Source organism: Pecten maximus, chromosome 10 (genome assembly GCF_902652985.1).
Source record: "Pecten maximus chromosome 10, xPecMax1.1, whole genome shotgun sequence".
Taxonomy (NCBI): domain Eukaryota; kingdom Metazoa; phylum Mollusca; class Bivalvia; order Pectinida; family Pectinidae; genus Pecten; species Pecten maximus.
In genome coordinates, this window is record NC_047024.1 from 4,451,161 (window position 1) to 4,473,761 (window position 22,601).

Genomic DNA, 22,601 nt, shown 5'->3' on the forward strand with positions numbered 1-22,601 from the left:
AAACTAGTCATGAAGTCTATGGTGTACACACTGCCATCTTGTGTAAACTAGTCATGAAGTCTATGGTGTACACACTGCCATCTTGTGTAAACTAGTGATGAAGTCTGTGGTGTACACACTGCCATCTTGTGTAAACTAGTCATGAAGTCTGTGGTGTACACACTGCCATCTTGTGTAAACTAGTCATGAAGTCTGTGGTGTACACACTGCCATCTTGTGTAAACTAGTCATGAAGTCTGTGGTGTACACACTGCCATCTTGTGTAAACTAGTCATGAAGTCTATGGTGTACACACTGCCATCTTGTGTAAACTAGTCATGAAGTCTATGGTCTACACACTGCCATCTTGTGTAAACTAGTAATGAAGTCTATGGTGTACACACTGCCATCTTGTGTAAACTAGTCATGAAGTCTGTGGTGTACACACTGCCATCTTGTGTAAACTAGTCATGAAGTCTGTGGTGTACACACTGCCATCTTGTGTAAACTAGTCATGAAGTCTGTGGTGTACACACTGCCATCTTGTGTAAACTAGTAATGAAGTCTATGGTGTACACACTGCCATCTTGTGTAAACTAGTCATGAAGTCTGTGGTGTACACACTGCCATCTTGTGTAAACTAGTCATGAAGTCTGTGGTGTACACACTGCCATCTTGTGTAAACTAGTCATGAAGTCTATGGTGTACACACTGCCATCTTGTGTAAACTAGTCATGAAGTATATGGTGTACACACTGCCATCTTGTGTAAACTAGTAATGAAGTCTATGGTGTACACACTGCCATCTTGTGTAAACTAGTAATGAAGTCTATGGTGTACACACTGCCATCTTGTGTAAACTAGTAATGAAGTATATGGTGTACACACTGCCATCTTGTGTAACCTAGTCATGAAGTCTATGGTGTACACACTGCCATCTTGTGTAAACTAGTAATGAAGTCTATGGTGTACACACTGCCATCTTGTGTAACCTAGTCATTAAGTCTATGGTGTACACACTGCCATCTTGTGTAAACTAGTAATGAAGTCTATGGTGTACAAACTGCCATCTTGTGTAAACTAGTCATGAAGTCTATGGTGTACAAACTGCCATCTTGTGTAAACTAGTCATGAAGTCTATGGTGTACACACTGCCATCTTGTGTAAACTAGTCATGAAGTCTGTGGTGTACACACTGCCATCTTGTGTAAACTAGTAATGAAGTCTATGGTGTACACACTGCCATCTTGTGTAAACTAGTCATGAAGTCTATGGTGTACACACTGCCATCTTGTGTAAACTAGTCATGAAGTCTATGGTGTACACACTGCCATCTTGTGTAAACTAGTCATGAAGTCTGTGGTGTACACACTGCCATCTTGTGTAAACTAGTAATGAAGTCTATGGTGTACACACTGCCATCTTGTGTAAACTAGTCATGAAGTCTATGGTGTACACACTGCCATCTTGTGTAAACTAGTAATGAAGTCTATGGTGTACACACTGCCATCTTGTGTAAACTAGTCATGAAGTCTGTGGTGTACACACTGCCATCTTGTGTAAACTAGTCATGAAGTCTGTGGTGTACACACTGCCATCTTGTGTAAACTAGTCATGAAGTCTGTGGTGTACACACTGCCATCTTGTGTAAACTAGTCATGAAGTCTATGGTGTACACACTGCCATCTTGTGTAAACTAGTAATGAAGTATATGGTGTACACACTGCCATCTTGTGTAAACTAGTAATGAAGTCTGTGGTGTACACACTGCCATCTTGTGTAAACTAGTAATGAAGTCTGTTGTGTACACACTGCCATCTTGTGTAAACTAGTCATGAAGTCTATGGTGTACACACTGCCATCTTGTGTAAACTAGTCATGAAGTCTATGGTGTACACACTGCCATCTTGTGTAAACTAGTCATGAAGTCTATGGTGTACACACTGCCATCTTGTGTAAACTAGTGATGAAGTCTGTGGTGTACACACTGCCATCTTGTGTAAACTAGTCATGAAGTCTGTGGTGTACACACTGCCATCTTGTGTAAACTAGTCATGAAGTCTGTGGTGTACACACTGCCATCTTGTGTAAACTAGTCATGAAGTCTAGTGGTGTACACACTGCCATCTTGTGTAAACTAGTCATGAAGTCTATGGTGTACACACTGCCATCTTGTGTAAACTAGTCATGAAGTCTATGGTGTACACACTGCCATCTTGTGTAAACTAGTAATGAAGTCTATGGTGTACACACTGCCATCTTGTGTAAACTAGTCATGAAGTCTGTGGTGTACACACTGCCATCTTGTGTAAACTAGTCATGAAGTCTGTGGTGTACACACTGCCATCTTGTGTAAACTAGTCATGAAGTCTGTGGTGTACACACTGCCATCTTGTGTAAACTAGTCATGAAGTCTATGGTGTACACACTGCCATCTTGTGTAAACTAGTCATGAAGTCTATGGTGTACACACTGCCATCTTGTGTAAACTAGTCATGAAGTCTGTGGTGTACACACTGCCATCTTGTGTAAACTAGTCATGAAGTCTATGGTGTACACACTGCCATCTTGTGTAAACTAGTCATGAAGTATATGGTGTACACACTGCCATCTTGTGTAAACTAGTAATGAAGTCTATGGTGTACACACTGCCATCTTGTGTAAACTAGTAATGAAGTCTATGGTGTACACACTGCCATCTTGTGTAAACTAGTAATGAAGTATATGGTGTACACACTGCCATCTTGTGTAACCTAGTCATGAAGTCTATGGTGTACACACTGCCATCTTGTGTAAACTAGTAATGAAGTCTATGGTGTACACACTGCCATCTTGTGTAACCTAGTCATTAAGTCTATGGTGTACACACTGCCATCTTGTGTAAACTAGTAATGAAGTCTATGGTGTACAAACTGCCATCTTGTGTAAACTAGTCATGAAGTCTATGGTGTACAAACTGCCATCTTGTGTAAACTAGTCATGAAGTCTATGGTGTACACACTGCCATCTTGTGTAAACTAGTCATGAAGTCTGTGGTGTACACACTGCCATCTTGTGTAAACTAGTAATGAAGTCTATGGTGTACACACTGCCATCTTGTGTAAACTAGTCATGAAGTCTATGGTGTACACCACTGCCATCTTGTGTAAACTAGTCATGAAGTCTAGTGGTGTACACATGCCATCTTGTGTAAACTAGTCATGAAGTCTGTGGTGTACACACTGCCATCTTGTGTAAACTAGTAATGAAGTCTGTGGTGTACACACTGCCATATTGTGTAAACTAGTAATGAAGTCTAGTGGTGTACACACTGCCATCTTGTGTAAACTAGTCATGAAGTCTGTGGTGTACACACTGCCATCTTGTGTAAACTAGTCATGAAGTCTGTGGTGTACACACTGCCATCTTGTGTAAACTAGTCATGAAGTCTATGGTGTACACACTGCCATCTTGTGTAAACTAGTAATGAAGTATATGGTGTACACACTGCCAATCTTGTGTAAACTAGTAATGAAGTCTTTGGTGTACACACTGCCATCTTGTGTAAACTAGTCATGAAGTCTATGGTGTACACACTGCCATCTTGTGTAAACTAGTAATGAAGTATATGGTGTACACACTGCCATCTTGTGTAAACTAGTCAGTCATGAAGTCTGTGGTGTACACACTGCCATCTTGTGTAAACTAGTATGAAGTCTATGGTGTACACACTGCCATCTTGTGTAAACTAGTCATGAAGTCTATGGTGTACACACTGCCATCTTGTGGTAAACTAGTCATTGAAGTCTATGGTGTACACACTGCCATCTTGTGTAAACTAGTCATGAAGTCTAGTGGTGTACACACTGCCATCTTGTGTAAACTAGTCATGAAGTCTAGTGGTGTACACACTGCCATCTTGTGTAAACTAGTACATGAAGTCTATGGTGTACACACTGCCATCTGTGTGTAAACTAGTCATGAAGTCTATGGTGTACACACTGCCATCTTGTGTAAACTAGTCATGAAGTCTGTGGTGTACACACTGCCATCTTGTGTAAACTAGTCATGAAGTCTGTGGTGTACACACTGCCATCTTGTGTAAACTAGTAATGAAGTCTATGGTGTACACACTGCCATCTTGTGTAAACTAGTCATGAAGTCTATGGTGTACACACTGCCATCTTGTGTATCATGAAGTCTGTGGTGTACACACTGCCATCTTGTGTAAACTAGTCATGAAGTCTGTGGTGTACACACTGCCATCTTGTGTAAACTAGTCATGAAGTCTGTGGTGTACACAACTGCCATCTTGTGTAAACTAGTCATGAAGTATGTGTGTACACACTGCCATCTTGTGTAAACTAGTAATGAAGTACTGTGGTGTACACACTGCCATCTTGTGTAACTAGTCATGAAGTCTAGTGGTGTACACACTGCCATCTTGTGTAAACTAGTCATGAAGTCTAGTGGTGTACACACTTGCCATCTTGTGTAAACTAGTCATGAAGTCTGTGGTGTACACACTGCCATCTTGTGTAAACTAGTCATGAAGTCTGTGGTGTACACACTGCCATCTTGTGTAAACTAGTCATGAAGTCTGTGGTGTACACACTGCCATCTTGTGTAAACTAGTCATGAAGTCTGTGGTCTACACACTGCCATCTTGTGTAAACTAGTCATGAAGTCTATGGTGTCACACTGCCATCTTGTGTAAACTAGTCATGAAGTATATGGTGTACACACTGCCATCTTGTGTAAACTAGTCATGAAGTATATGGTGTACACACTGCCATCTTGTGTAAACTAGTCATGAAGTCTGTGGTGTACACACTGCCATCTTGTGTAAACTAGTGATGAAGTCTGTGGTGTACACACTGCCATCTTGTGTAAACTAGTCATGAAGTCTGTGGTGTACACACTGCCATCTTGTGTAAACTAGTCATGAAGTATATGGTGTACACACTGCCATCTTGTGTAAACTAGTCATGAAGTCTATGGTGTACACACTGCCATCTTGTGTAAACTAGTCATGAAGTCTGTGGTGTACAAACTGCCATCTTGTGTAAACTAGTCATGAAGTCTGTGGTGTACACACTGCCATCTTGTGTAAACTAGTCATGAAGTCTGTGGTGTACACACTGCCATCTTGTGTAAACTAGTCATGAAGTATATGGTGTACACACTGCCATCTTGTGTAAACTAGTCATGATGTATATGGTGTACACACTGCCATCTTGTGTAAACTAGTAATGAAGTCTATGGTGTACACACTGCCATCTTGTGTAAACTAGTCATGAAGTCTGTGGTGTACACACTGCCATCTTGTGTAAACTAGTCATGAAGTCTGTGGTGTACACACTGCCATCTTGTGTAAACTAGTCATGAAGTCTGTGGTGTACACACTGCCATCTTGTGTAAACTAGTAATGAAGTCTGTGGTGTACACACTGCCATCTTGTGTAAACTAGTCATGAAGTCTATGGTGTACACACTGCCATCTTGTGTAAACTAGTCATGAAGTATATGGTGTACACACTGCCATCTTGTGTAAACTAGTCATGAAGTCTGTGGTGTACAAACTGCCATCTGTGTAAACTAGTCATGAAGTCTGTGGTGTACACACTGCCACCTTGTGTAAACTAGTCATGAAGTCTGTGGTGTACACACTGCCATCTTGTGTAAACTAGTCATGAAGTCTGTGGTGTACACACTGCCATCTTGTGTAAACTAGTCATGAAGTATATGGTGTACACACTGCCATCTTGTGTAAACTAGTCATGAAGTATATGGTGTACACACTGCTATCTTGTGTAAACTAGTCATGAAGTCTGTGGTGTACAAACTGCCATCTTGTGTAAACTAGTAATGAAGTCTGTGGTGTACACACTGCCACCTTGTGTAAACTAGTCATGAAGTCTGTGGTGTACACACTGCCATCTTGTGTAAACTAGTCATGAAGTCTATGGTGTACAAACTGCCATCTTGTGTAAACTAGTAATGAAGTCTGTGGTGTACACACTGCTATCTTGTGTAAACTAGTAATGAAGTCTATGGTGTACACACTGCCATCTTGTGTAAACTAGTCATGAAGTCTATGGTGTACACACTGCCATCTTGTGTAAACTAGTCATGAAGTCTGTGGTGTACACACTGCCATCTTGTGTAAACTAGTCATGAAGTCTATGGTGTACACACTGCCATCTTGTGTAAACTAGTCATGAAGTCTATGGTGTACACACTGCCATCTTGTGTAAACTAGTCATGAAGTCTATGGTCTACACACTGCCATCTTGTGTAAACTAGTCATGAAGTCTATGGTCTACACACTGCCATCTTGTGTAAACTAGTCATGAAGTCTATGGTGTACAAACTGCCATCTTGTGTAAACTAGTAATGAAGTCTGTGGTGTACACATTGCCATCTTGTGTAAACTAGTCATGAAGTCTATGGTGTACACACTGCCATCTTGTGTAAACTAGTAATGAAGTCTATGGTGTACACACTGCCATCTTGTGTAAACTAGTAATGAAGTCTGTGGTGTACACACTGCCATCTTGTGTAAACTAGTCATGAAGTCTGTGGTGTACACACTGCCATCTTGTGTAAACTAGTTATGAAGTCTGTGGTGTACACACTGCCATCTTGTGTAAACTAGTCATGAAGTCTATGGTGTACACACTGCCATCTTGTGTAAACTAGTCATGAAGTCTATGGTGTACACACTGCCATCTTGTGTAAACTAGTCATGAAGTCTATGGTGTACACACTGCCATCTTGTGTAAACTAGTCATGAAGTCTATGGTCTACACACTGCCATCTTGTGTAAACTAGTCATGAAGTCTATGGTCTACACACTGCCATCTTGTGTAAACTAGTCATGAAGTCTATGGTGTACACACTGCCATCTTGTGTAAACTAGTAATGAAGTCTATGGTCTACACACTGCCACCTTGTGTAAACTAGTCATGAAGTCTATGGTGTACACACTGCCATCTTGTGTAAACTAGTAATTAAGTCTGTGGTGTACACACTGCCATCTTGTGTAAACTAGTCATGAAGTCTGTGGTGTACACACTGCCATCTTGTGTAAACTAGTAATTAAGTCTGTGGTGTACACACTGCCATCTTGTGTAAACTAGTAATTAAGTCTGTGGTGTACACACTGCCATCTTGTGTAAACTAGTAATTAAGTCTGTGGTGTACACACTGCCATCTTGTGTAAACTAGTCATGAAGTCTGTGGTGTACACACTGCCATCTTGTGTAAACTAGTAATGAAGTCTGTGGTGTACACACTGCCATCTTGTGTAAACTAGTAATGAAGTCTGTGGTGTACACACTGCCATCTTGTGTAAACTAGTAATGAAGTCTATGGTGTACACACTGCCATCTTGTGTAAACTAGTCATGAAGTATATGGTGTACACACTGCCATCTTGTGTAAACTAGTAATGAAGTCTGTGGTGTACACACTGCCATCTTGTGTAAACTAGTCATGAAGTATATGGTGTACACACTGCCATCTTGTGTAAACTAGTAATGAAGTCTATGGTGTACACACTGCCATCTTGTGTAAACTAGTAATGAAGTCTGTGGTGTACACACTGCCATCTTGTGTAAACTAGTCATGAAGTCTATGGTGTACACACTGCCATCTTGTGTAAACTAGTCATGAAGTCTATGGTGTACACACTGCCATCTTGTGTAAACTAGTCATGAAGTCTGTGGTGTACACACTGCCATCTTGTGTAAACTAGTCATGAAGTCTATGGTGTACACACTGCCATCTTGTGTAAACTAGTCATGAAGTCTATGGTGTACACACTGCCATCTTGTGTAAACTAGTCATGAAGTCTGTTGGTGTACACACTGCCATCTTGTGTAAACTAGTAATGAAGTCTGTGGTGTACACACTGCCATCTTGTGTAAACTAGTAATGAAGTCTATGGTGTACACACTGCCATCTTGTGTAAACTAGTAATGAAGTCTATGGTGTACACACTGCCATCTTGTGTAAACTAGTAATGAAGTCTATGGTGTACACACTGCCATCTTGTGTAAACTAGTCATGAAGTCTGTGGTGTACACACTGCCATCTTGTGTAAACTAGTAATGAAGTCTATGGTGTACACACTGCCATCTTGTGTAAACTAGTTATGAAGTCTGTGGTGTACACACTGCCATCTTGTGTAAACTAGTCATGAAGTCTATGGTGTACACACTGCCATCTTGTGTAAACTAGTCATGAAGTCTATGGTGTACACACTGCCATCTTGTGTAAACTAGTAATGAAGTATACGGGGTACACACTGCCATCTTGTGTAAACTAGTTATGAAGTCTGTGGTGTACACACTGCCATCTTGTGTAAACTAGTCATGAAGTCTGTGGTGTACACACTGCCATCTTGTGTAAACTAGTCATGAAGTCTGTGGTCTACACACTGCCATCTTGTGTAAACTAGTCATGAAGTCTGTGGTGTACACACTGCCATCTTGTGTAAACTAGTCATGAAGTATATGGTGTACACACTGCCATCTTGTGTAAACTAGTCATGAAGTCTATGGTGTACACACTGCCATCTTGTGTAAACTAGTCATGAAGTCTGTGGTGTACACACTGCCATCTTGTGTAAACTAGTCATGAAGTCTGTGGTGTACACACTGCCATCTTGTGTAAACTAGTAATGAAGTCTGTGGTGTACACACTGCCATCTTGTGTAAACTAGTCATGAAGTATATGGTGTACACACTGCCATCTTGTGTAAACTAGTCCTGAAGTCTATGGTGTACACACTGCCATCTTGTGTAAACTAGTAATGAAGTCTATGGTGTACACACTGCCATCTTGTGTAAACTAGTAATGAAGTCTGTGGTGTACACACTGCCACCTTGTGTAAACTAGTAATGAAGTCTGTGGTGTACACACTGCCATCTTGTGTAAACTAGTAATGAAGTCTGTGGTGTACACACTGCCATCTTGTGTAAACTAGTCATGAAGTCTGTGGTGTACACACTGCCATCTTGTGTAAACTAGTCATGAAGTATGTGGTGTACACACTGCCATCTTGTGTAAACTAGTCCTGAAGTCTATGGTGTACACACTGCCATCTTGTGTAAACTAGTAATGAAGTCTATGGTGTACACACTGCCATCTTGTGTAAACTAGTAATGAAGTCTGTGGTGTACACACTGCCATCTTGTGTAAACTAGTCATGAAGTATATGGTGTACACACTGCCATCTTGTGTAAACTAGTCCTGAAGTCTATGGTGTACACACTGCCATCTTGTGTAAACTAGTAATGAAGTCTATGGTGTACACACTGCCATCTTGTGTAAACTAGTAATGAAGTCTGTGGTGTACACACTGCCATCTTGTGTAAACTAGTCATGAAGTATATGGTGTACAAACTGCCATCTTGTGTAAACTAGTAATGAAGTCTATGGTGTACACACTGCCATCTTGTGTAAACTAGTCATGAAGTATATGGTGTACACACTGCCATCTTGTGTAAACTAGTCATGAAGTCTATGGTGTACACACTGCCATCTTGTGTAAACTAGTCATGAAGTCTGTGGTGTACACACTGCCATCTTGTGTAAACTAGTCATGAAGTATATGGTGTACACACTGCCATCTTGTGTAAACTAGTCATGAAGTCTATGGTGTACACACTGCCATCTTGTGTAAACTAGTCATGAAGTCTGTGGTGTACACACTGCCATCTTGTGTAAACTAGTCATGAAGTCTATGGTGTACACACTGCCATCTTGTGTAAACTAGTCATGAAGTCTATGGTCTACACACTGCCATCTTGTGTAAACTAGTAATGAAGTCTATGGTGTACACACTGCCATCTTGTGTAAACTAGTCATGAAGTATATGGTGTACACACTGCCATCTTGTGTAAACTAGTCATGAAGTCTATGGTGTACACACTGCCATCTTGTGTAAACTAGTCATGAAGTCTGTGGTGTACACACTGCCATCTTGTGTAAACTAGTCATGAAGTATATGGTGTACACACTGCCATCTTGTGTAAACTAGTCATGAAGTCTGTGGTGTACACACTGCCATCTTGTGTAAACTAGTAATGAAGTATATGGTCTACACACTGCCATCTTGTGTAAACTAGTAATGAAGTCTGTGGTGTATACACTGCCATCTTGTGTAAACTAGTCATGAAGTCTGTGGTGTACAAACTGCCATCTTGTGTAAACTAGTAATGAAGTCTGTGATGTACACACTGCCATCTTGTGTAAACTAGTAATGAAGTCTGTGGTGTACACACTGCCATCTTGTGTAAACTAGTAATGAAGTCTGTGATGTACACACTGCCATCTTGTGTAAACTAGTAATGAAGTCTGTGGTGTACACACTGCCATCTTGTGTAAACTAGTCATAAAGTATATGGTGTACACACTGCCATCTTGTGTAAACTAGTAATGAAGTCTGTGGTGTACACACTGCTTCAATACGTCTTTATTCGTCATCACAGTTACATTCTGGTTGGATGATTATATTTGTTTAAAACAAAACTGATCCATTTAAAAGTTACGTCCCCTTTTCCTGCAACAGGAACATCCTGATGATTTATGTGAAAAGAGGTTACATTTGATGGTCTTGAGCATGCCCAGTAGGTTCGGACTGTCTATGACCAACAGGCCCACTGCCATGGTTACGAGGACAATCCCCGCTATGTATCCCACCACCTTTGATGACGTTCGCTGGTCTGGGGCAGACGTCAGGGTTCGCACGTACTTGGTCGTGGCTTTACGCTTCACCTGTAGTTTCTGCCTCAGTTCCGCCACCAGACCCTCCAACTGCTCCCGACTGTAGTTAGTATTTTTAGCAGAACATGCCCGGCACGTGCAGGTGCTGTTCACGACATTGTTAGTCGTGTTTCCTCCAGGCCAATGGGTCGTCACTTCTAAAACAAACAAACAAAAAGAATATATCCAAGTATTGTGTTCTAACCAAATACCATACTGATTACGATTGAAAAACATGCTTATTAATATTAAGATGTACATCTGATTTGTACCACGTCACTGTTCGTCTTCATTATGGTTGTGACTCGCTACATAATAATGTATATATATATACCTGTCTGTTCAATTTGCCTCGACAAATTACATATAAAACCTACATCGAAATTTAATGGGATTTCCGAAACACCTGTCTCGTCTGAATCGTCGCTGCTCGATTATCCATAGGGTGTGCGATTCGATTCAAAGTTTTATTTGAGGAGTTAGTGGAAGGAAGCGTTGATGACTCACCTGATGTAAGCGTTGATGACTCACCTGATGAAAGCGTTGATGACTCACCTGATGTAAGCGTTGATGACTCACCTGCTGTAAGCGTTGATGACTCACCTGCTGTAAGCGTTGATGACTCACCTGGTGTAAGCGTTGATGACTTACCTGATGAAAGCGTTGATGACTCACCTGATGTAAGCGTTGATGACTCACCTGATGTAAGCGTTGATGACTCACCTGATTTAGGCGTTGATGACTCACCTGATGTAAGCGTTGATGACTAACCTGATGTAGGCGTTGATGACTCACCTGATGTAGGCGTTGATGACTCACCTGATGTAAGCGTTGATGACTCACCTGATGTAGGCGTTGATGACTCACCTGATGTAAGCGTTGATGACTCACCTGATGTAGGCGTTGATGACTCACCTGATGTAGGCGTTGATGACTCACCTGATGTAGGCGTTGATGACTCACCTGATGTAGGCGTTGATGACTCACCTGATGTAAGCGTTGATGACTCACCTGATGTAAGTGTTGATGACTCACCTGATGTAGGTGTTGATGACTCACCTGATGTAAGCGTTGATGACTCACCTGATGTAAGCGTTGATGACTCACCTGATGTAAGCGTTGATGACTCACCTGATGTAAGCGTTGATGACTCACCTGATGTAGGTGTTGATGACTTACCTGATGTAAGTGTTGATGACTCACCTGATGTAAGTGTTGATGACTCACCTGATGTAAGCGTTGATGACTCACCTGATGTAGGTGTTGATGACTTACCTGATGTAAGTGTTGATGACTCACCTGATGTAAGTGTTGATGACTCACCTGATGTAGGTGTTGATGACTCACCTGATGTAGGCGTTGATGACTCACCTGATGTAAGTGTTGATGACTCACCTGATGTAAGCGTTGATGACTCACCTGATGTAAGTGTTGATGACTCACCTGATGTAGGTGTTGATGACTCACCTGATGTAAGTGTTGATGACTCACCTGATGTAGGCGTTGATGACTCACCTGATGTAGGCGTTGATGACTCACCTGATGTAGGCGTTGATGACTCACCTGATGTAGGTGTTGATGACTCACCTGATGTAAGCGTTGATGACTCACCTGATGTAAGTGTTGATGACTCACCTGATGTAAGCGTTGATGACTCACCTAATGTAGGTGTTGATGACTCACCTGATGTAAGCGTTGATGACTCACCTGATGTAGGTGTTGATGACTCACCTGATGTAAGCGTTGATGACTCACCTGATGTAAGTGTTGATGACTCACCTGATGTAAGCGTTGATGACTCACCTGATGTAAGCGCTGATGACTCACCTGATGTAGGTGTTGATGACTCACCTGATGTAGGCGTTGATGACTCACCTGATGTAAGCGTTGATGACTCACCTGATGTAGGTGTTGATGACTCACCTGATGTAAGCGTTGATGACTCACCTGATGTAAGTGTTGATGACTCACCTGATGTAGGCGTTGATGACTCACCTGATGTAAGCGTTGATGACTCACCTGATGTAGGCGTTGATGACTCACCTGATGTAAGCGTTGATGACTCACCTGATGTAGGCGTTGATGACTCACCTGATGTAGGCGTTGATGACTCACCTGATGTAGGCGTTGATGACTCACCTGATGTAGGCGTTGATGACTCACCTGATGTAAGCGTTGATGACTCACCTGATGTAAGTGTTGATGACTCACCTGATGTAGGTGTTGATGACTCACCTGATGTAAGCGTTGATGACTCACCTGATGTAAGCGTTGATGACTCACCTGATGTAGGCGTTGATGACTCACCTGATGTAGGTGTTGATGACTCACCTGATGTAAGCGTTGATGACTCACCTGATGTAGGTGTTGATGACTCACCTGATGTAAGCGTTGATGACTCACCTGATGTAAGTGTTGATGACTCACCTGATGTAAGCGTTGATGACTCACCTGATGTAAGTGTTGATGACTTACCTGATGTAGGTGTTGATGACTCACCTGATGTAAGTGTTGATGACTCACCTGATGTAGGCGTTGATGACTCACCTGATGTAAGCGTTGATGACTCACCTGATGTAGGCGTTGATGACTCACCTGATGTAGGCGTTGATGACTCACCTGATGTAGGCGTTGATGACTCACCTGATGTAGGTGTTGATGACTTACCTGATGTAAGTGTTGATGACTCACCTGATGTAAGTGTTGATGACTCACCTGATGTAAGCGTTGATGACTCACCTGATGTAGGTGTTGATGACTCACCTGATGTAGGCGTTGATGACTCACCTGATGTAAGTGTTGATGACTCACCTGATGTAAGCGTTGATGACTCACCTGATGTAAGTGTTGATGACTCACCTGATGTAGGCGTTGATGACTAACCTGATGTAAGCGTTGATGACTCACCTGATGTAAGCGTTGATGACTCACCTGATGTAGGCGTTGATGACTCACCTGATGTAAGCGTTGATGACTCACCTGATGTAAGTGTTGATGACTCACCTGATGTAGGCGTTGATGACTCACCTGATGTAAGCGTTGATGACTCACCTGATGTAAGTGTTGATGACTCACCTGATGTAAGTGTTGATGACTCACCTGATGTAGGCGTTGATGACTCACCTGATGTAGGCGTTGATGACTCACCTGATGTAAGCGTTGATGACTCACCTGATGTAGGTGTTGATGACTCACCTGATGTAGGCGTTGATGACTCACCTGATGTAAGCGTTGATGACTCACCTGATATAAGCGTTGATGACTCACCTGATGTAAGCGTTGATGACTCACCTGATGTAAGCGTTGATGACTCACCTGATGTAGGCGTTGATGACTCACCTGATGTAAGCGTTGATGACTCACCTGATGTAGGCGTTGATGACTCACCTGATGTAAGCGTTGATGACTCACCTGATGTAAGCGTTGATGACTCACCTGATGTAAGCGTTGATGACTCACCTGATGTAGGCGTTGATGACTCACCTGATGTAAGCGTTGATGACTCACCTGATGTAAGTGTTGATGGCTCACCTGATGTAAGCGTTGATGACTCACCTGATGTAAGCGTTGATGACTCACCTGATGTAAGCGTTGATGACTCACCTGATGTAAGCGTTGATGACTCACCTGATGTAGGTGTTGATGACTCACCTGATGTAGGTGTTGATGACTCACCTGATGTAAGCGTTGATGACTCACCTGATGTAAGCGTTGATGACTCACCTGATGTAAGCGTTGATGACTCACCTGATGTAAGCGTTGATGACTCACCTGATGAAAGCGTTGATGACTCACCTGATGTAAGCGTTGATGACTCACCTGATGTAAGCGTTGATGACTCACCTGATGTAAGCGTTGATGACTCACCTGATGTAAGCGTTGATGACTCACCTGATGTAAGCGTTGATGACTCACCTGATGTAAGCGTTGATGACTCACCTGATGTAAGTGTTGATGGCTCACCTGATGTAAGCGTTGATGACTAACCTGATGTAAGCGTTGATGACTCACCTGATGTAAGCGTTGATGACTCACCTGATGTAAGTGTTGATGACTCACCTGATGTAAGCGTTGATGACTCACCTGATGTAAGCGTTGATGACTCACCTGATGTGAGCGTTGATGACTCACCTGATGTAGGCGTTGATGACTCACCTGATGTAGGCGTTGATGACTCACCTGATGTAAGCGTTGATGGCTCACCTGATGTAGGCGTTGATGACTCACCTGATGTAAGTGTTGATGACTTACCTGATGTAGGTGTTGATGACTCACCTGATGTAGGTGTTGATGACTCACCTGATGTAAGCGTTGATGACTCACCTGATGTAAGCGTTGATGACTCACCTGATGTAAGCGTTGATGACTCACCTGATGTAGGCGTTGATGACTAACCTGATGTAGGCGTTGATGACTCACCTGATGTAAGCGTTGATGACTCACCTAATGTAGGTGTTGATGACTCACCTGATGTAAGCGTTGATGACTCACCTGATGTAGGTGTTGATGACTCACCTGATGTAGGCGTTGATGACTCACCTGATGTAAGCGTTGATGACTCACCTGATATAAGCGTTGATGACTCACCTGATGTAAGCGTTGATGACTCACCTGATGTAAGCGTTGATGACTCACCTGATGTAGGCGTTGATGACTCACCTGATGTAAGCGTTGATGACTCACCTGATGTAGGCGTTGATGACTCACCTGATGTAAGCGTTGATGACTCACCTGATGTAAGCGTTGATGACTCACCTGATGTAAGCGTTGATGACTCACCTGATGTAGGCGTTGATGACTCACCTGATGTAAGCGTTGATGACTCACCTGATGTAAGTGTTGATGGCTCACCTGATGTAAGCGTTGATGACTCACCTGATGTAAGCGTTGATGACTCACCTGATGTAAGCGTTGATGACTCACCTGATGTAAGCGTTGATGACTCACCTGATGTAGGTGTTGATGACTCACCTGATGTAGGTGTTGATGACTCACCTGATGTAAGCGTTGATGACTCACCTGATGTAAGCGTTGATGACTCACCTGATGTAAGCGTTGATGACTCACCTGATGTAAGCGTTGATGACTCACCTGATGAAAGCGTTGATGACTCACCTGATGTAAGCGTTGATGACTCACCTGATGTAAGCGTTGCGAGTTCGTCTGTAGATGACATGGTAGGAGACTGTTTTGACACATTGACTGTTCGGTCAGCTGCGGTTTCTGTTGTAAATGAACTCCCGTTTAACTTATCAGTTGCCGGAGGCGTCGATGTCTCGAATAAATCGAGGGTTGTGGTATCGCCTGTAACCATCACTGACTTGGCTGAAGTACCTGTTAGAATCCCGGTTTGGTGGTCCCCAGTGACGGCTGTGTTAAGTTGGCCATACCCCTGGAAACATAACAAGATTTACATGTAATAAACTTGCAGCACATTCTCCGTTATTACCGGAAAAAACTTTTGTCAATTCATTCAAGTTTTATATGGCCAGAGAAATACCAACATTTTGTACTGTAATATGTTCAGTAGAAGTTTATATAATTATACTTAGAACTTGTAAATAATCATATCTACATGTACACATGTTAGCTAATTTGCCAATAATTAGATGGACCTCGGTTCTCTAAACAACTTGGATGTTATCTATACCATGTTCATGTAATACTGGTTGTATCCAATTATCTTTGTGCAGTTATAATTAATGTGGTGTTTACATGTAGACTTCAGGTCACGAACCCCATAACCATATTAAGTTAGGGGAAATCTATCTGTCCGGCCAATGCACATCATGATCATTATAAAAGAGTAGCCGTCTGCGAACGGACACGCCGGTCCTTCGGCCGTGCTTTGCACGGACAAGGTCATTCCTACCCGTCTGCGTACGGACACGCCGGTCCTTCGGCCGTGCTTTGCACGGACAAGGTCATTCCTACCCGTCTGCGAACGGACACGCCGGTCCTTCGGCCGTGCTTTGCACGGACAAGGTCATTCCTACCCGTCTGCGAACGGACACTACCTACACATACCTGCACCAATAAACAGAGGAACCTCAACTCTACGACTTCATCTTTATTCAACTCTACAACTACATCTACAATCTATACCACAAAAACACATAAGAAGTTATTATATTTTAATTTGTGTATTCACCGAGCCAGAATGACGTTTTTATAGTCATCTATACCTATTGAACTATTTCTACTACTATGGCCGGATTCTTGTATTCCTTGTGTAATCAGTTGGCTGGGTGTCACAAAACGCTACCGAACATTTTACACTGACGTTGAATCTCCCATCCCCTGTATCATTTATATATTGGATATAGTAAGAGTGGGTATATTTATTCAAGAATTAACTAAAGCTTAAATGTGAAACTATTTTATGAATTATTTTAAAAGTAGTAAAATAATTTCCAAATATTAAACTATTGTTTTAAAGATATAATGTTTCCGAAGGTTACCGTGATGTTATTGAAATCTTTGATATGCCTGGTCATTAATAACACATTTTATATATGACGGTGCCCAGGCCAATCATTTAGGATAACACAGAACAGTAACCTAGTTACCTGGTCACACAGACAGTATCACGGAACTCTAGTGATAATAAAATGGTTGTCATCCCGGTTGGTAACAACTGGGCAAAAGTAATCATAATGTTATATCATTTCTTCAAAGGAACAAGGGAGCATCTCTGATGAAGGGAAGGGGGGGATTTCACGTGTGTTTCTTTATGAATGCCAGAAGACGATTCCCGATTCCAGACTTTTCATAACTAGGCAAATACTGTGACCTGCGACAAATTGACAAGGCACTTTCACAAATTACTCGCACTTTAAATTTGGTTATTCATGAGAGGAGAAACAGTGAAGGTTTTGAGCCTTTCCCTTGGCTGAGATAGACCATAGTCTGTATATGGTTGCTATGCATGCTTGATGTTCCGTATTTTGGAGTAGACAGACAGGTTACCCCGTTGTCAGTATAATGTGACCTGCTGGGTGTCTTCATCAGTATGATTCACTGAGGTAGCACTATAAAGTCGGCATCAAATACGCACTGATCATATCCTCCCGAGTTCAACACATACACTCACTTGGACGGATTGGCCGTCCATAAATGGTAGGACGTTGAAAGGACGTTAAATGAAATATATGTAATGGAAATGATGGCTGACATCCCAACTCGTTACCTAATTCCATAGGATTCCCAAACAGCCCCAACTCCTATTCAATAAGAAAAGGACAGATGTAACAAGATTATGTTGCATAGACGTAAGGAAAAGGTACATCAAGGCAATACAATGAACATATCTTCAGTGCGTGATGACCACGTGCAAGTTTAAAGTGTTAAGATAAAAAATGTAAGGAGAGTTGTCCGGACAAGATTCTGCCTTCAAACCCAGAAAACTGGGAATACTTTACTTTTTTTGGCATGGTTTAATTTAAGCGCATCACCGAATCTCAACAGAAAAGCGGAATGATAAATTAGTACACCAAGAAGACTTGGCATAAAAACTACAGAAACAACGAAAATGGCGCAATCCTAATTTAGCGGGAAACGCCCAGCGCGAAAATCGCTTACGTCAGATTTCCGCTAAATATGTGATTGGACATTTAGATTAACTCAATAGAATTAACGAAAGGGGAAAATGAAGTGCGAGTGCACAACTTAAGTGTACGCTGACTACATCGGTGAAATTTCGGTAGGTTTTCATGAAAACTAAAGGAGGGGATACATGAATCTGGATAATACTGTGTCTAGTTAATGTTGTGTCTGGCTAATGTTGTGTTTTGCTAATGTCTTGTCTGGCTAATGTTCTGCCTGTAAAAATAGGAAATAGACTAATAGCTGTCATAAAAATACACGGACCAGCACATGTCATAACGTCAGTGTATGCTGACTACATACTTGATTCTGAAGGTTTTGATAAAAATGTAGGACGGGTTGCAAGGACACGATGCCGTCTATAAATAAAAGGAACCAATAATAAAAAGGCGGAGGAAAAACAACAACAACAACAACAACAAAACCTAGGTACAGCTGTTCAGTGTGTGATGATTATGTCAATGGTGAACAACATTTAGATAAAACTGTAGCAGGAGTTGTCCAGATATTAATATACAATCATACTAAAAAGGGGGGCATCACTCATCATTCATACAGACAGATCCAACATATACACAGGTGGAAACTTAATCGGATGATGAAATAAAAATACCTACGAAACGGAATCAAAATTGTTGACGAATGGAAATAGATATGTATTTTGTTTTTAACTGTACTCACGTGTTCATTGGAAATTATCAGGTACCCTATGCATTCTTGAAATCCATAACTGAAGACGTAAGCTGATACTGAACATGCGGGGTCGCAGCTGATGACGTGGTGGCCTGAAGATACAGGTGACCGAATGAAGTAGAATGACGTGTTTCGAACAGATGATAATGAAATCGGTCCGTTGTCCAGGAGGATTTCCTTTACGTCGCTTACCAATATCAGTGATGTATCCATTTCATAATTTGTGTCGAAAAAAACTAACTCTTTCACTTGTTGCAGCGGCTGTACTCTAACCATGATAGACGAATTAGAAAGTGGATTGGCTTCATTTAGAACTATCATTGTCACAGAGACTGGATGGTTTGACTCCAACTGACACACTGAGTTCCCCATAGCAACATATGTTGATGAACCAGCTTCTGTCAGCTCAAATGTTTGACCACACGAAGAGTTCACAATGGTGTCTGCGGACCCCGTGACAATGATGACGTTATAATCACAGTGAAGAGGTGCCAGCGTAATATGGACGGTTCCCCAGACGTTTACCGGACTTAGCTGCTGTATTAGAGGATTTTTTAAAACTCTCTGATTAAAGTATTTATTACCACTGTAAACACTCACAACCTTGTCTGCATGTATGTGGGTCCCGGTCAACGAGCCACTATCAGCCTGGAGTTGTACGGTTTCAAATTCATTAATGGTTTCTGTTAATACATCCGTTGTTACTTGGTTGTACTTGAAGGGTATGTTGCCAGTTACCCTGAGCGAAGTGTCATTGTATATACCGATAATCAGGATTTCCGCTCTATTGTTTTCAGTAACAGCGTAGTACGACAACCCAAGCGACGATACCGGGATAGCCAAACAGCTAGTTGACGTATATTGGTACACCGATTCTACCCAGTAATGAATCAGAATAAATAATTCTTGGTCGGACTCGATTGATATCCCCTGAACGCTCTTGTTTGTGCCCGTGACTTCGTATTCTTTCGAAATTTTGATTAAAATAGTAGCATTTGGTTGTATGAGATATTCCGAGTTAAGCTTTGGTTCGTTTTCTGAATGAGACCTGATTCTGACAGCAGCACCACTTTCCTTGGCACGGATGAAAACGCTTAACCACTTGGGGTATTTCGAATTCTCCATGAACCCCACCATATATCGGTTACTACTCTGACAAGCTGAAAAAAAAAAAATAAGTCTTGATTTAGTTGGTACACTATAGAATTAGAACTATTTCATTTGAAAACATGCTGGGAACATGAAGAAGCTATTTCTTTCTCATGTATTATCAAAATAAAGAGGATATATCACACAGGTAACACCCTACACAACAGAATTGCTTCTAAATTTATTTTAAAACATAACAATACTGCTATTGACATGTGCTATTGTGTGTTTTCTGGTTGTAAACAGTCATTGGCGGTCTATGTTTTCAATTGGGTTTTACTGTTAAGTGTCCTATTGCTTGTGAAAAATAAATGTGTGATTTCACTCCTTTGAATGAGAAATAAGCTTGAGTTTTATACTAAAACTTTAGCATCAAAAAGTTTTTGTAGAGAATCAATAAGCGCTCAGTACTCACCATCGAAGAGGATGAGAAGCAACAGAGGAGCTAAAAACGTCCTGTCCATGTTGTCTGCCGCTCTAGAGGGGCACTGGGTTACCACTTCTGTAACCATTGGCTGTCTGACGTCTACCTTTGTCACGTGATCACATTAATACAATGTTAATTAGCATTACAGTTTGTGTGCATGTATCAGAGCTACAAAGACTACATGTTCTGATCAGTGATGTATATTGACGTAGTTGAATAAGAAATGAGTGTGTGATTTGTGTCCCCGCTCGTCATGTATCATGCTCTCAAACATGTTAACCTGCAACTTGTATCGATTGTCACTTCACGTCGATTAAACGAGGGGAAGAACGAACAAAAATATAGATTTGCCAATTGAATAGGTATAAGGATAATCATCTTCTACTTCATCGGCGACATCTGCCGTACAAATGTAGGTCAAATCCTCAGTCAGTATACCTCTCCGATCACGATGCTATTGTCACCGATATGGATGTAAAATCGAACCATAACACAACACAGCGGAGGAGGATATACAACACCGACGCTTACTGGGAACAAATAGAAACAGACAGTGAGGACATTTCACAAACCACGACATCCATCGTAAACAATCATGCAACCATGGGATACTTTCAAGGAGTATGAGAAAGAACGGACCATCAAAGCTTTCTAGTAAACCTACCTCCCTACCATTGATGAACAAGATCAGGAAAATGATGAGACGTAAACAACGCCTGTACAAGCAAGCAAAGAAAACCAATATCTGGTCTAATTACAAGGCATGCCAAGGAGAGATCAAGACGAACTTGGGAGGACTAAATATGACCATATCAACAACACCATTGAAGAAGGTCTGAGAACCAAGACCAAAACCTTCTGGCGTTACATCAAATCTAGAAAACAGGACAACAAATGTGTCTCACCACTCAAAGAAAAGGAAGCCCTCGCCAGCGACAGCCTGAAAAAAGCGCACATCCTGCTAAGACAATTCCAATCTGTCTTCACAGTAGACAGTGAAGATGAACCCCTGCCACAGCTAACTCAGAAAACCATCAAACACCGTATCCAGAAGATAGTTATAGACACAGAAGGTGTTGCCAAACTCCTCCACAACCTGAACATCACCAAAGCCAGTGGCCTTGACTCGATACCAAATAGAATTCTTAAGAACTGCTCCAAACACATAGCTCCAGGTCTTAGTGCCATCTTCCAACTGTCCCTGGACTCCAGAACACTACCTAAGGATTAGCTTAAAGCAAACATTACCAGTGTGTTCAAGAAAGGCGACAAACACCTTGCAGAGAATTATAGCCCGATTTCACCGACATGCGTTGCCTGTAAAGTCCTAGTGCATATCATCTGTAAACATCTACTAAACCACCTAGAGAGCAACAGCATACTCACCAACCTGAATCACGGCTTCAGAAGTGGATATTCGTGCGAATCCCAACTTATCGTCACGATGGAAGCCCTTCTACAGGCACACGACAAGAACACCCAAATCGATTGCGCCATACTCTATTTCTCAAAGGCCTTTGACACCGTGCACCATAGAAAACTACTCCACAAACTAACATCCTACGGAATCAACGGCCCCATCCACTCATGGCTTCCTAAGTGCCTGATCAATGCAGGTAGTACTTGAAGGGAAGACAACCAACCCAGTACCAGTCGATTCAGGAGTACCGCAGGGTACAGTCCTCGGCCCAATACTATTCCTATGCCATATCAACGACGTGCCCGACCAAGTGAAATCACAAGTAAGACTATTTGCAGATGACTGCCTGCTGTACCGCAGAATTAAAACACAAGAAGACCATAACACCTTACAGCAGGAACTACAACAACTAGAAAAATAGCCTACAACATGGGAATGAGGTTTAACGCTAAGAAATGTTATATCCTAAGCACACATCAAAATTCCAAAAACTTCTATCCGCTGACCAACACCATCCTTCAACAAGTACAGTCAAACCCCTACTTAGGCATCACCATCTCAGAGGACCTCAAATGGCA

The 22,601-nt window shown here is 41.9% G+C and overlaps 2 protein-coding genes and 1 long non-coding RNA gene across 3 annotated transcripts; 1 reads left to right on the forward strand and 2 right to left on the reverse strand.

Annotated features, from left to right (window-relative positions):
- Positions 1-10,419: 10,419 nt before the first annotated feature.
- LOC117335328 lies at positions 10,420-16,109 on the reverse strand. Its single transcript, XM_033895264.1, has 2 exons — positions 15,869-16,109; positions 10,420-10,887 (listed from the first exon to the last, which is right to left on the reverse strand). The coding sequence occupies exons 1-2, from the start codon at positions 16,041-16,043 to the stop codon at positions 10,505-10,507; spliced, it is 558 nt and encodes a 185-aa protein (XP_033751155.1). The 5' UTR covers positions 16,044-16,109; the 3' UTR covers positions 10,420-10,504.
- A 433-nt stretch (positions 16,110-16,542) lies between these two features.
- On the forward strand, positions 16,543-16,783 carry LOC117336265. The gene is made up of 2 exons (XR_004534567.1): positions 16,543-16,652; positions 16,715-16,783. It is a non-coding gene; the product is annotated as an uncharacterized LOC117336265 (long non-coding RNA).
- Positions 16,784-18,538: 1,755 nt separating this feature from the next.
- Positions 18,539-20,688, reverse strand: LOC117335933 (IgGFc-binding protein-like). The gene is made up of 3 exons (XM_033896217.1): positions 20,592-20,688; positions 19,016-20,187; positions 18,539-18,550 (listed from the first exon to the last, which is right to left on the reverse strand). Exons 1-3 carry the CDS (start codon positions 20,686-20,688, stop codon positions 18,539-18,541), a joined length of 1,281 nt encoding a protein of 426 aa, XP_033752108.1.
- Positions 20,689-22,601: the final 1,913 nt, after the last annotated feature.